Source organism: Papilio polytes, unplaced genomic scaffold (assembly GCF_000836215.1).
Source record: "Papilio polytes unplaced genomic scaffold, Ppol_1.0 DF824269.1, whole genome shotgun sequence".
NCBI classification, from domain to species: domain Eukaryota; kingdom Metazoa; phylum Arthropoda; class Insecta; order Lepidoptera; family Papilionidae; genus Papilio; species Papilio polytes.
In genome coordinates, this window is record NW_013524935.1 from 3,056,019 (window position 1) to 3,069,703 (window position 13,685).

The 13,685-nt window shown below is 31.8% G+C and overlaps 1 protein-coding gene and 2 non-coding genes across 3 annotated transcripts; 1 reads left to right on the plus strand and 2 right to left on the minus strand.

Moving 5' to 3' along the window:
• Positions 1-1,441: 1,441 nt before the first annotated feature.
• On the minus strand, positions 1,442-1,515 carry Trnat-agu. The gene has a single exon. It is a non-coding gene; the product is annotated as a tRNA-Thr (tRNA).
• Positions 1,516-9,030: 7,515 nt separating this feature from the next.
• Trnat-agu lies at positions 9,031-9,104 on the plus strand. Its single transcript has one exon. It is a non-coding gene; the product is annotated as a tRNA-Thr (tRNA).
• A 363-nt stretch (positions 9,105-9,467) lies between these two features.
• LOC106106363 (odorant receptor coreceptor) lies at positions 9,468-13,470 on the minus strand. The gene is made up of 10 exons (XM_013286946.1): positions 13,371-13,470; positions 12,905-13,115; positions 12,043-12,179; positions 11,728-11,888; positions 11,427-11,613; positions 10,929-11,145; positions 10,745-10,844; positions 10,537-10,641; positions 10,042-10,197; positions 9,468-9,533 (listed from the first exon to the last, which is right to left on the minus strand). The coding sequence occupies exons 1-10, from the start codon at positions 13,468-13,470 to the stop codon at positions 9,483-9,485; spliced, it is 1,425 nt and encodes a 474-aa protein (XP_013142400.1). The 3' UTR covers positions 9,468-9,482.
• Between the last annotated feature and the right edge of the window lie 215 nt (positions 13,471-13,685).

Below are 13,685 nucleotides of genomic sequence, written 5' to 3' on the forward strand. Positions count from 1 at the left end.
AATTTATATTATTAACTATGGAACAATATTAAATGTAAAAAGGTTGGAATCAAAATTAACTTGTAATATTACCAAAGGGCGAATAATAAAATTCCCGTCAAATTTACGATCAAATTAAGCGACGCGTGCTTGTGACGTGTTTTCAATTTACGTTTTTGTCGAATAGCTTTCAACGATTTTATTACAATTGTACTTTGTACAGTAAAAGGGAACCTTCTAGAAGGGCTTATTAATACAGCAAGCAAGATATATCGTGGGTGCCTTCAAGAGCAGTGTAAATCGGCACTTATTGAGCTAGCGCGCTCTATCCTTCAGCCGCGTCTGCACTTAGCTTAGGTGGAGTCATGGTCAAACGCTGGTTTATTTATGTTAAAAAAAAGCTTAAGCTATCACTAGAACGGCTCAATATCGATGACAGGCACAATTCTAGAACATTGTCTGGAAAAACACATACTAAGGTCTTGTTTTTAAATTCCGTGTGGACGGAGGTTCGGGCAAAAGCTACAATTGTTGTTAGATGTCTGATTCGTTGAATACAATATCTGGAGTAGCACGATGCGAGGACATGACCTTGGGTCTCCAAGGTATTTAAAAAAAAGAACCATAGTATTTAAGGTTGCCGTAAAACAATAGATATGTATAATAAGACACCACAGGTAAAGTATTCACTTGTTTTGATAAACAAACCTTTAGGTAAACATAAGCAAACGTTAGGATAACTGCCAGGTGATTTCCCAAGAACGCGCAAGTTTACAGTTTATCAAATGTTCTTCTAAATATTTGAAAATACTGTTTCAACCCTTTATGTGTAATCTTATCGTGTTTAAAATAAATTACACTAAAGATTATTATTACATACGAAGTATGGATGAAGTAAACAAAAAAAAAAAATATAAACGTTAGCAAAATTAGTTAATTTGTCTTGCATAAGTTTTACTTAACTATTTTTGTAAAGTTGTTGTGGAAGTTTTTTTATACTCTGTGACAGCTGTCGATGTTTACGTCGTTATTGGCTATAACGTTTATGGCCCCAGGCGTTTGAAGTTAATGGGATTTCCACCACACGGCCGCGGCTGGGGTAAGCTGATTGGTTTAGATTGCTTTGACATATTCGATATGCCAGATTAAAGGGCAAACGCTTAAACTAAATTATAAATTGAAATACCTTTCAGTGAAACCTTTTAGTTAAATATCAGAACTAAAATTAATTACTTTGTTAATTAAATGCTCGATTATAATTCTAATGGACAGTTCAACCTGAAATTGTAATTTGTAGTAAAATATATCGTTGTCACAATTTTCACAGTAGAATGAGAGAGATGAAAGTTTTTTTTTAACAAGTTTTCGGTGAACAAGATCCCCGGTACCAGTAGAAAATAAAGATATTACGCGATTGAAATAATGTAAAATGGTTTAAATTAAATAAACAAAAAGCAATCCTAGGCCCCGGCGAGATTCGAACTCGCGATCTCCTGTTTACTAGACAGGCGCTTTAACCAACTAAGCCACGGCGCCGATTGTTTGGGATACTGAAAAATAACATTGCTATAATTGTCGGTTTTCACTGTCGAAACAATTGTATACAAACAACTTGTCTCTCTTTTTTCAAAAAGGAATAAGCTTAATTTTCATACAAATTTTTCGACTAAGTGAACCCACCAATAAGATACATAATTAGCATTAAAAATCTGAAAGCAAATACCGTTTAAAAGCTCTCAAAATAAATTGAATAAATTTAAAAGACTCAAAGTGTATTGTCGTTTTATATTGCAATAAAATTGGGGAAGAAACGGTTTCCTTTTATTGCTTTTACAGCCTTTTACATAATGAAATTGACTGAATTAGAAAAGTTTACGTCAAAGAACCCTTTAGTATAAAAATTCATAATAATTTAGACTTGAACATTTTCTTTGTATTTAAAACATCATTTTAAAGCGATTTAAAACTACTAACCTAAATATAGATCGTGTCTACTTTTATCTTGTAATTATTAATTTCAACGTAATCTTAATTGCATTTATTACAGTTAACTTTTTGCTTATAAACATTACAAACGCGAAAGCTTGCAAGTTTCTTGCAATAATATAAATACAAGCTTTTCCACTAAGTTTCTTGTGTTTCGTAAGACTGTACATGAAAATCTACTCTCCCTGTACGTTATAATATTTTTGTATTAAATATTCGTTTAGTGTTACTAAAAGCATTTCATATTTTGTGGTATATTTCAGTCATTTTACCAATACTAGCTTACTTTGCGATATGTTTGATATAATAGTAGAGTTTAGATAAGTAATCTGAAAGAACTGAAGACTGAAATTCTTAAAAATGGTGGTAGTAGGTTTCAGTTAAGCAGATCAAAAGAGATTTATTTTTCATCAACTAGGATTTATTTTCCTAAGGTTTCTTTCTCACGAAACCTATGAAATACGAACTAGGATGATAGTTTCGAAGTCGACCGTTAGTATATTTTTGAAAAGTATTATTAAAGTAGGTATTGAAGAGAAGTTAGGATTTTACTCTGTCTAAGACAATGCTTATAAGTAAACTTCGTAAAAGTAAAAAATCTCAACTATCTATTTTAATTTTTATATTTATCGGAGGTAAAAATGTGTTCTCTATTTTTTACATACTTAAAAATCATTTTTTTATTTTTTCAACACCAGAAGGTTTAGTTCTTTTGCTTATTCTGTTCATAAAAACTTATGTTAATAAACATAAGTTTTTATGATAATAATATTTATATAATAATTTAGTAAAGTTAAAGTTAATAATAATTTTTAATATAATAATATTTGAATTTAAAGAAAACATTTTTTTAAAGATCTGTTAATATCAAGGAAAGATAAAAGTAATATTATAAATTTAACGTCATTCATATTGCTAAATTTATTCCGACGTAACTTCATTACCATATCCAATACACGGTATGAATGCGTGAAAGAAATCGAAATAAATATATTGAATAAAAAATACGCAACAGAAAATTAGGTTATACTGAACTTTAATAGTATTTTAGGGTAGGATCCGAGCTCCTCGGTTGGGAAGTATAGTGAACTGGTTATGATCATGAAATATTTTAGGGAATATAAGATGTTGTTAATCTAAAGCATCGTCATCATCTTGCCCTTATCAGTATAAAGGGTCAGCACAGAATGTACTGCTCTTTTACATATTACTATCAGCCGTCATATCTGAATTCATTCCCTTCTTAATCATGTCTTTCACACAATCCATCCATAGCTTCTTCGGTCTTTCTATACCTTTGTAGCCATCCACATTCAATCGTAACACTTTCTGGTTTATATCCCGTCCTCTCAACGCGTAACATTTCTTTACAACGATAACTAAACTACTTCACTAAACTATCAAACTGTTGTCGATTGTTTCGCAGCCAATTCAACTGTTTAGTTGCACAACTAAAAATCGAGTACTGTACGCACCTCCATATAAGCTCATAGGAATCAAAGCGCGACTACACAGTTGTGCGACAGTTTAGTCAAAGGTGTATGCGCGTTCTTAAACATGTTATAATTGCAAGCTATAAATGTACGTCATAAATATCTCATCAACAAAATTAACGTAATATAATTCCAAACGATTGCCTACGCCTACGATGGCAGAATGTGTATTTTATGACAGCAATTTTCCTGCTCGTTGATTAAAAATTAAGTGTTTTCCAGTCGACTAATTTCTTCATAACATCTTAATTCCTTAGCTCCTCAAGTAATAGCTAGGTTAGTTGCATAAATAAAGCTTCAAAGAAGCTATATGGCAACATAGTTTTAACTGAACAGTAGGACTGCTCAGTTCAAAAGAGTGTAGGCAAAATATTAACAGTCTGTTAAACGTTTCAGTTCTACTATACACACTTCAAACACAAAAGTGAACTTACTTAATTAATGCAAATTAAACTTTATTTATTAGCTTTTATTATTTATTTTAGGTTAATTTGCTCAATGTTTGTGATACACAGTACGACTGGATTATACAAACCGAGAACAGTTAATTTAGTTTGTTGTTCAAACAAACGTTGGGACTCGTCTACAATGTTTGTTTACAGCTTGTGTTATTATTGGTTTATTTACTGTAAAATATGTTTAATATCACCTATTATAGTATTAAAAAAGATAGATGAATGTATGGATGTTGCCACGTAACTTCAGAAAGAGTGATCGGGTTAATATTTAGAGTATTACAGTCTGTTTATGCATAGGCTACTTTTTATTAATAATTATCTCTATATGTACAAAGGTAAATGTACAGGAATGTTATTCTTACCTGAATTTTACGACTCCCGAAGGACGGGGAAATTTATTATACCCTCTACCACACGGTAATCAACTTGCATTATGAAAAAAACTATGCTCTTACTGTAGCTTTCTCTTAATAAACCTTATTTATATTACTTGACTTATATTAAAAAGTCTTTTTAAAAGTCTCTAAATTCGATTCGTAATTTTCCAAACTCTATAATATCGAAAAATGACGTTAAAAAGTATCAAAAACAAATAAAAACCCCCACGAAATCCACGTTTAAAGTAAAAGAAGAACACGCTTTTTCATAACTATTAAAAAAAAACATTACGCGAACACCTTTTCTACCGTTTTTAAAACGCTAAGCTCTACATAAATTTCATTTTACCTAAGCATTATTGTTTAAAAATATCACGTTCAATGTAATATAATATTTATTTTTATTGCAATGTTGTTGTTCCCACGGGATCTTACACTGGATGCCAGGCTCTTTGCGCTACGTGATACGAATTTTAATGGCAGATAATTTAGACACTCTTCTATCTAGATTGTTGAGATCTACACAGAATGGACATCATTATTCAATATAGATTCTTATATGAATACTTTAAAATATTAAAAGGTTTAATTATTAGTATCATTAGGATGTCAAAAGGATGGATAATTGGAGGTGGCTACACCGACAAGGCCATATAATTAAATTAAAAAAAAATTAAACAAAAAGTAGTTGATTTTGACGACTTTTCTTCAATTTGTTTTGGTATGGCTACCTTTTGAAACGATCAAAGTAATAATAAATTATTATCATAGTATGTAGTAATAGTTTGAACGCATTTGTAAACAATAGATTTAAAACAATTGTAATATTCACTAAAGTAGACATAAATTTACTTAACACCGCAAAGCTTTCCAACCCTTCTGTTGAATGCTGAAACTACTTCAAAGTGCTAACTCCGTAATCTGATTCATTACAAATGGACGACGACTACTTAATTTGTAGAATTATATTACTGTCAATTGTACAAAACCTTTTATACTAGAAATCTAATTTAAGAACCTGTGTTAGGTTTATTTTATTAATGAATTATTTATTTGTAGACCGACAACCGTCTATTTTTTTAAGTTAGTATTATCTTTAAAAAAGAAGAAGAAAAAAAGTGTTTGTCACTGGCAGGTTATAAAACGTGGTGTTTTTTACTATTTGATATCCGCCATTTTGGCGCTGATGGTAGCAGTTGTTAACGGTGGTGAGGAAATAAAGATAGTCTTAACTGTCATTAACATCAAATAGGGCGTTGAAATCAAAACGAAGTGAAAGCTATAATTTTCAAACATTTATACAAATCAATGGTTATTTCGCAAGCAATCCAAAAAAAGCTCGGCTTCGTTCAAAATCTTGTTTAATAGTATGAAATTTTGATGCGTTTGTGCTTGTTTAACAAAATGTTTGATCAAACATATTTGAACCATTATTTGTGTCTTATGGCAGGATTCCCAGCTACGTAAACCAGTCGTCAGTGTTTTTGGTTCGATAAATTCATGAAATACGTTTCCGAACTATGTACATAATTGGAGTTTTACTCGTTTTATATGTATATCAACCTAACACTAATGAATCACTATTTTATGATAAAATAGATAGAAACTTCAGCAACCCAGCGTTAAACTGTTACATATTAAACATCATATAAGACAGAAGGGGCCTTCATAATATATTTTTACGATACAATGTTGTAAGCTTGTTATTCCAGAAGTTTACGACCGACTCGCACATAAACCGTTTATTGCTAACATGTATAAACAAACTACATGTAAGTGAAAAAATGAAAACATGAGCTAATAGACATGTCTGTAATCTTATATTTAAACGGTTTTAACTTTTTAAACTTGTTAGGATCAGATCTAGTAATTGAAGTTAGAATCAATTCCTGTTGAGAACTTGATTAAAAATTTCTGGACGGAATTCTTGTAACCTAGCATATTTTAATAAGTGAAACACCGTATCCACTTTTCATAAATTATTATCGTATATTTATATCATGCGATGTAAGGAAAAGCTTTTGTCGTTTCATTAAAGTTCCAACACGCCCCAGGGACAAATAACTACGGAGGGAAAAGTTAATAATTTAGTGTAGCCGGAGCTGTCTTACCGTGAGTTTTCACTAACGAAACATTTACAAAGCATGTTGTTATTCCATTTTTTAAAACAATAGACGGCAGAGCAATTTATTTCGGCAAAAAAGCTATGTAAAGAGTATATAGGAATTTTACACGACCTCTTGCAGACGACATCGTTCGTGGAATAAAAAATCTAGTATCAACTGTCATAATTTAGCTTTCTAATGATGAAAGATTTTTTGTAATATGATCGGGAGTTTTTGAGTTTAAGGGCCTGTCCTATCACTAGCTGATAGTGGCTCAGATAGCTTAAAAATGACGTCACTGTCAGATAGAAAACAAAATCCAATATTTCCATAATATATTTTATACGTTGTATTGTTATCAAACAATTCACAATTTGGTGGGTCAGGTCCTTATTGTTACAAATATAAAACTATCCTTTTTATATCAGTATAGATTAACATTGTGCAACAGTAATTCATGTGTAAGGAACTTTTTGGATGGTTGTTTTAGAATTTAATAACACTATGTAAATGTCAGTTCCCATGTTATTTCTCGAGGGAAATCATACGAAGCCCCTTTTCAAAGTACCTTACCTATTTGTATAACTTAACTTTTTCGTGTTATCATCGCGCGGCAAAACAAAATGGCCAATTGGGAGTACTTCGACCAACAAATTAAATAGTTATTACATTTATGAAATACTAGTTAAACATACATTTTTATTAGTATTTAGGCATCTACATAAGTTAGGTACTCTAGATAAACATTCAAGCACTATAGCCTATAGACTAAATGGTTCGAATTCTCGATGAAATTTGGCATAGTTGTAGAATAGTCTGGAAGAACACATAGGCTACTTATTTTTGTTTTTTTAATACCACACGGGTGGAGTCGCGGGCGAAAGCTAACATAATATAAAAGACAGCATTAAGGAAAATGTCATAGAAAATAAGCAGATTTTAATACAGATAAAATATGCCTATATTTCTTATACAAAGTTTGACATTCATTTCAAAACTAGAGGTCGAAATTTATCGAATCAATGAACCGCAAAATGGAGTTTGATATGAAAGCGATACATTTTGTATTAATGCAGACTAAATCAAATAAAACTTTCTTGATATAACGATATTATGCGACATTTTCTACTAGAATTTTTTATTGAAATAGAATTTATGAGCGGAATTTGTGAAAAAGAATGAGTTGACTCTACACTAGGAAAAAATATTACATTGCTTGTTTAGTCTTACCAAAATATTGTATAAATTCTCGTAACTCCTACACTACTTCCAGGTAAATAAAATCTGCTTCTATCGAAACTCCAAAAATAATATAGGAAAAACAAGAAAATGAATCGTTCGGTAAAAGAAAATGGAATCTTAATAAGTTTCTGTGTAGAGGGCGCTCGCAATCACCCTCTATTGAGTTTTATTGCCCTCGTTACCTCCGAGAGATCTTAAACAATGTTACATTGCGATGAAAGCGTTGAATAAATTTCTATCGCATTCACAAAATGTCCGCATTATGCAAGTAGAAATATATAATCTACCCTTTTGTACTGACAATTTTATAAGAGTGAAAATAAATGACAAAGAAATTTATTTAAAAAAATCAACAACCGTAAATGTTTTATTTTACAACTAGCTGTCGCACGCGACTCCGTCTGCGTAGAATAAAAAAAACAAAAGTAAGTAGCCTATGTGTTCTTCCAGACTATCCTCTACATCTACACCAAATTTCATCGAAATCCGTTCAGCCTTTTTGACTACAAACTCTAACAAACATCCATCCATCCACCTAAACTTTATGATGATGATTATGTATGATTCGCAGGAACAATAGAGTTTACGTTTATTCCATTAAAAATATAAAATGTAAATAACTGCTGAGTATCTTTACAAAAATGTGTTAGATATCATATCATTAGTCATTTTAGTAAGTGTCTATTATAAAGCCTTAGCAATTACACGGCGCCACAAATATTCAAATTAAAATACGTCATTTTCGAGAGCTTTGCTTAGGTTTAGATAGTGGGATAAATGGCAATTGGTATACTTTCGAATATTCTTTTGATTTTGTGATTTTTAATGATCTTCCGCGTTGGAAGTCTCGGGAACAACCAGTTATAAATGGTTATAAAAATAATTACTAATTATATTTAGAGCACGCGTACACCTTTGACTGAACTATCAGACAATTGTTTAATCGCGCTTAGATTCCTGAGCTTATGAACTTATGTGGAAGTGCGCACACTACATTTTTAGTTGTGCAACGAAAGAGTTGAATTGGCTGCGAAACAATTGGGAATCGACAATCGTTGTGCGAAGTCTCGTTAGCAGAGAAATAATTAAATTTGATTTAGAGCTTTAGAACTTAACTTTCAGACTTAATTACTTCAGAGTAAGTAAACGTTGATAAGAAACTGTGGATTTAATTACTTAGGTAAACATTTAGATTACGTTAATTGCTTATTAATGACTTATTTTTCCTTTAATTACTGTTCATTGAATAAAGGTTTTATCGTTTTACAAGAAATGGTTTTGTCTAATGCATTTCAAAGAATGATAGATATGACAATCTGTTTTATACAATTGTTTCGACAGTGGAAACCGACAGTTATAGCAATGTTATTTTTCAGTATCCCACACAATCGGCGCCGTGGCTTAGTTGGTTAAAGCGCCTGTCTAGTAAACAGGAGATCGCGAGTTCGAATCTCGCCGGGGCCTAGGATCGCTTTTTATTTTTTTTAATTTATCAGTTTACGTTTTTCGTTTGTTTTAAAGAGTACATTTAGTAGAAGCTTTTTGTTAAAGAATAAAACTACAACACAATTCAACATCACTAATAACTTTATTAAATGCATAAAAAGGAAATTAATAAAATTATTCTAACATCTAAAAATAATTAATTGTAAACAAAGTGCTTTGAATTTTACATAACTTTATTTACTACGTGCATGTAAACATTGGTATGCATACAAAATTCTAAATTCTTTGCTAATTTAAAAGACAAAGTAATTGTTTTTAAATCAATTGTTAAGTAAGAAGAGAACATAGTTAAGTAAGAAGAATTTATCTTAAAATATGTATTGCTACTTTATAATTTCACTTGAGTTGTACCAACACCATGAAGTATGTGACTACTGCACCCAGCACCTGAGAAATGATAATAATTGTAATACAGATAACTAACCGTTGCTCGCATCTTTACCAGCCTGAAATTAAAAAATAATAAAAAACATAGCCTATGTTACTCACTGATAACTGAAAGAATTTTCGACATCGGCCTAGCAGTTTTTGAATTATTTAAATACATACAAAAAGACAAATCTTATTTATAATTTTAGTATAGATACCCTTTTACCTTATTAAAAAAAGTTACACGGTGCAAGTCTAATCGTAATTAACATTGACATCAATAGGCATATTGAAACTAAATTCAAATAATACCAAATAAGGCAACAGTAAACTGCAATTTGTATTAAAATGTTGTCTGACAGACTGTAAGCTTACGCAGCGAAATGTTTAAGAAAACTTAAGTATTCGGCCAAATAACAGCTTGAGTTGTTATTTAAAAAAAATCTTGTAACATCCGAGTAGTAAAAAAAATATAAAAGTGACTATTTTGTCCTTATCTGCTCGTAGTAAAACAAGAATACTCCACCGAAGCAAACAGATCCAATGATACTGTGAAGAACTTCGCTCCTGAAATACTCATCGCCTTCTGACACTGCTGGCAGACTATCTGAACAAACGTCTTCGCTTCTTCAGAACCGTCGTACCATTGACAGGAATAGGCCGCTTCCATAACTGATGAGCTCTGAAACATGCACAAAAACCGATTGTAACAACATCGAAGGAATCGTTAACATCTGTTCGAAGTTGTCGATAGTCTTTATATTGTAACGTCTATTCAACGTTTTTGGTGTTTGATCCCTGGTAAATTGTATGATTTTAGATGCCATGAATTACGTGCCCTTTACCTAAGGAAGATCGGCACAGTATGTGTTCATCCTTACATTTCTATCAGCCTTCATATATGTATTCAATACCTTCTAATACACATCCTCTGTCACATAAGAATTCTCTGAGCTTTATATTTATCCATATTTAATGAAATAAAAAAACGCTTTTAAAATAAAGGGTATTTTCATCTCACCTCTTCAATTAGTCTATTTCCGAAAATACAGAAATGAAAAACCTGCCCGAGGGTGTAACTCAAATATCCGATTGTACTAAAAGCGTAGACATTTAATCCATCGATCTGTAAAGAATTTTTATTTCATTACAACATTTTATGATCAGTAAATTTAGACGTTTATTTAGAAAAGGATAGGTAACAGTGGCCAAATATAAAAAAAATGTACCTTAGTCGCCTGATACGCTAGCAAAGTAAGTGTGATAGTCGACACCAACATGTGGAATAACAGAGCAGTGCCGTATGTGTCTCCGATTGAAGCGACCAGTCTAAAAACAGCCATGAAAATAAGATCTGAAGCTTTTTGCTGCTTTTAAATAGTTACTTATCTTCTTAATGATAATCAAGTATACCTTACGACATGCTTGTGTCGTTCCACCCAATATTTAATAGCAGATCTGGCGAGTAGCTCTTGTTTCTGTGTCAAACCATTAGGGTTGTTTGGTGCTGGTTGGCCGAATGTTTGCAACCTACCGCCCGCGCCTCGCGCCGTCATACCAAAGTCTTGTTGAGTGGAATATATTCCTCTGATGTCTAGATCCACCGTATCTGGGATCTTCTCGGATTTTTCTATATTAAGATAGATTAAATATGACTTCGAGACATGTTATTCAAGTAAAGTCATAAATGGGAACTTTTGATAACACGTTCATCAAATTCCATAAAATGTTAACTGAGTTCTTGAAAATTTGGCTATAAATTAAAACGCGGCCAAGGCTATAAAATATGGAACTTTGCTTTTCGACAAATCGAACAGATCCAAGTTCATTTTATGATTTTTTCTTGTTATCGTTTTATGATGGTTCAAGTTTACTCTACATAAATTTAAAGATTCACATTTAGATAAATACCAGTATTTGATACACGAAACAGTTCAGCAGTGTTAGGTCGGTACGTGTCTAAAGAAGCGCTTAGTTCCATCAGCGGTTTCATGATGGCTTTGAGATGCTGCAACTGCTCGCAGGCGAATATCAACCAGCTGCAGAACATCACGTCCAGCAAGTTGGCAATCGCCATAGAGAAGAGTAGCCAATACACCTGGAACGTAAGGCTAACACTTAGCAGAACAGAATAGTAGGAAAGAAAGAGATACGGATAACGGTGCTCCTGTTATTAAATGTGTATTTTTATGTCTAGTAAATTAAAACATACCTGAAATATGAAAGCAATCACATACATTGTCCCGCCCATTGCATTGAAAGGGTACCAAGTCTTGACAGGTAGTCGCGGTGCTGGTTCCGTTAGAGTCTCATTTGTTTCTTTGTTTGTTATCAAGCGAACTGATTCTCCCAAAAAAGTTATTGTCACCCAACCTAAATGCAAACGGCACAACAAATCTTACACTATTTTGAATATCGTTAAAGCTTAGTGTTACAGATGTCAAGAAGTAAAATGTAAAACAAAGGAGTATTTCAGACACTGTTTGACATATTTACATGTTGTTAAGATAATAAAAAGAGTCCTTACTGACAACGCTGAGCACAGTCATGCCGCAGATAAAGTATAATAACCTTCGCATTTTAGTCAGAGCTAATTGATGATATCTTGCGTCAGATTCGGTGAAAAGAGGATGACTGTTGGACTGATTCCACATTGCCAATGTCCTACATTAAAAAAGAATGTAGTAGTTGAGTTAATTAATTTAATTGCAATGTAAATCAAATTTAGAAGTAATGAAAATATTAAGAGTTCATTTGTTTCATCATCTAGATGTTTATCTAGATTTCTATCTAGCTTCATAATCAAAGTGGCTTAAGTATTTTTTTTTTGGGAATCCAGTTGAAGTAGGAAATAGATGACCTAGTTCTTTTCCGTGAATGTTAGAAACAAAAACTTTTAATTAAACTATAACCGCACGACCCAGTTAAAAGTTTGATTTAGAATCTACGGTCTCTAAAACTGATTTTGTATTCCTCAAAGTTCAAACTGAATCTGATCGAACCTTGCTCTATTTTACCTAATAAAGTTGAAAGCTTGATAATGTTTCTTTACAGCTATAAAATTCCGTAAATAAGAAAGAGGAAAAAGGCGATCTGCTGCTTCTTTACCTTCTTTTTCTTTAAAAGTATTCACTTATTTGAACAACGAATTCATTTAATTCTATAGCCTTAGCAACCGCAAGAATAAGGAATATATGAGGATATTAGGAGAAAGCAATACCTCAAGATATGCAGTGAATTAAGAAAGATTATCATTTGTTTCTTAATAACACAACATTTTCCCACGAAGCATGTATGTATCACAAAATTAAAAATGACTATTAAAATAGAAATATACTTTTTAGATGCTATTCCTCTGAAAAATTTAGTATAGATAAAAATTAACTTACCTGTAGAAACTTTTAGAGTTAATAGCAAAGAAGATTAATTTAATAATTGAATGTGCAAAAAATAGAACAGTTATAGTGTTTGCAGTCAGCTCGTTAACTTCATCAGAATACTGCGCCATGTTCGCCATCATACACAAATATTGCAGAATTATCAGAAATGCATGGACGCTCGCGTAGATTTTACGAAGAAGTGTCGACATTCCAGCATTTTCTGTAAATTTAGGTGTAGCAAAAAAACATACATACACTTCGTCTATTATATTCTTCAAGTCTTTGCCAAAAATTTCTAAATTCTCACACATTCGTGGTCAAACATATAAATAAATCACCGACTCTTTTTTATGGTATTCCTAGTTATCCTAATTCTAAGAGATGTTTCAGTTATATTTAAAGGGTTTAAGTAATATTAAATAACTCTAAGTATGATAGTGAGAATCAAATTGTCTACTAGCTAAGTATACATTACCTGGATAGTAATTGAATAAGAAATGTCCAGACATTTGCATCAGTTTGATGTTCGGCATCAAATCGGACACGAGGCCCTGAGTTTTTATTTTGGTTATCATCTGTAAAATTATCAACATTTTTAGTGTCTTACCCTTTTGTAATATTGAATCTAGTTTTATTTTAATTTGTTATAGTTAAATACCTTGATATGATTATAGTTGATTTTTTAAGATGAAATAATTCTCCCAACTTTAAATGGATTTAAACTCTCTTTTGATTCTGTAACTTAATAAAAATTAGCACGTGTGATAACATTGACTACTGCTGGTATAAT

What these genes read in the sequence shown, in the direction of transcription:
- LOC106106363 (XM_013286946.1), bottom strand. Translation starts at nt 13,470, where the DNA reads ATGATAACCAAAATAAAAACTCAGGGCCTCGTGTCCGATTTGATGCCG. An exon ending in CTTATTCAATTACTATCCAG is followed by an intron (nt 13,116 to 13,370) that starts GTAATGTATACT and finishes CTAAATTTACAG; the next exon opens with AAAATGCTGGAATGTCGACA. An exon ending in GACTGTGCTCAGCGTTGTCA is followed by an intron (nt 11,889 to 12,042) that starts GTAAGGACTCTT and finishes GTTTGCATTTAG; the next exon opens with GTTGGGTGACAATAACTTTT.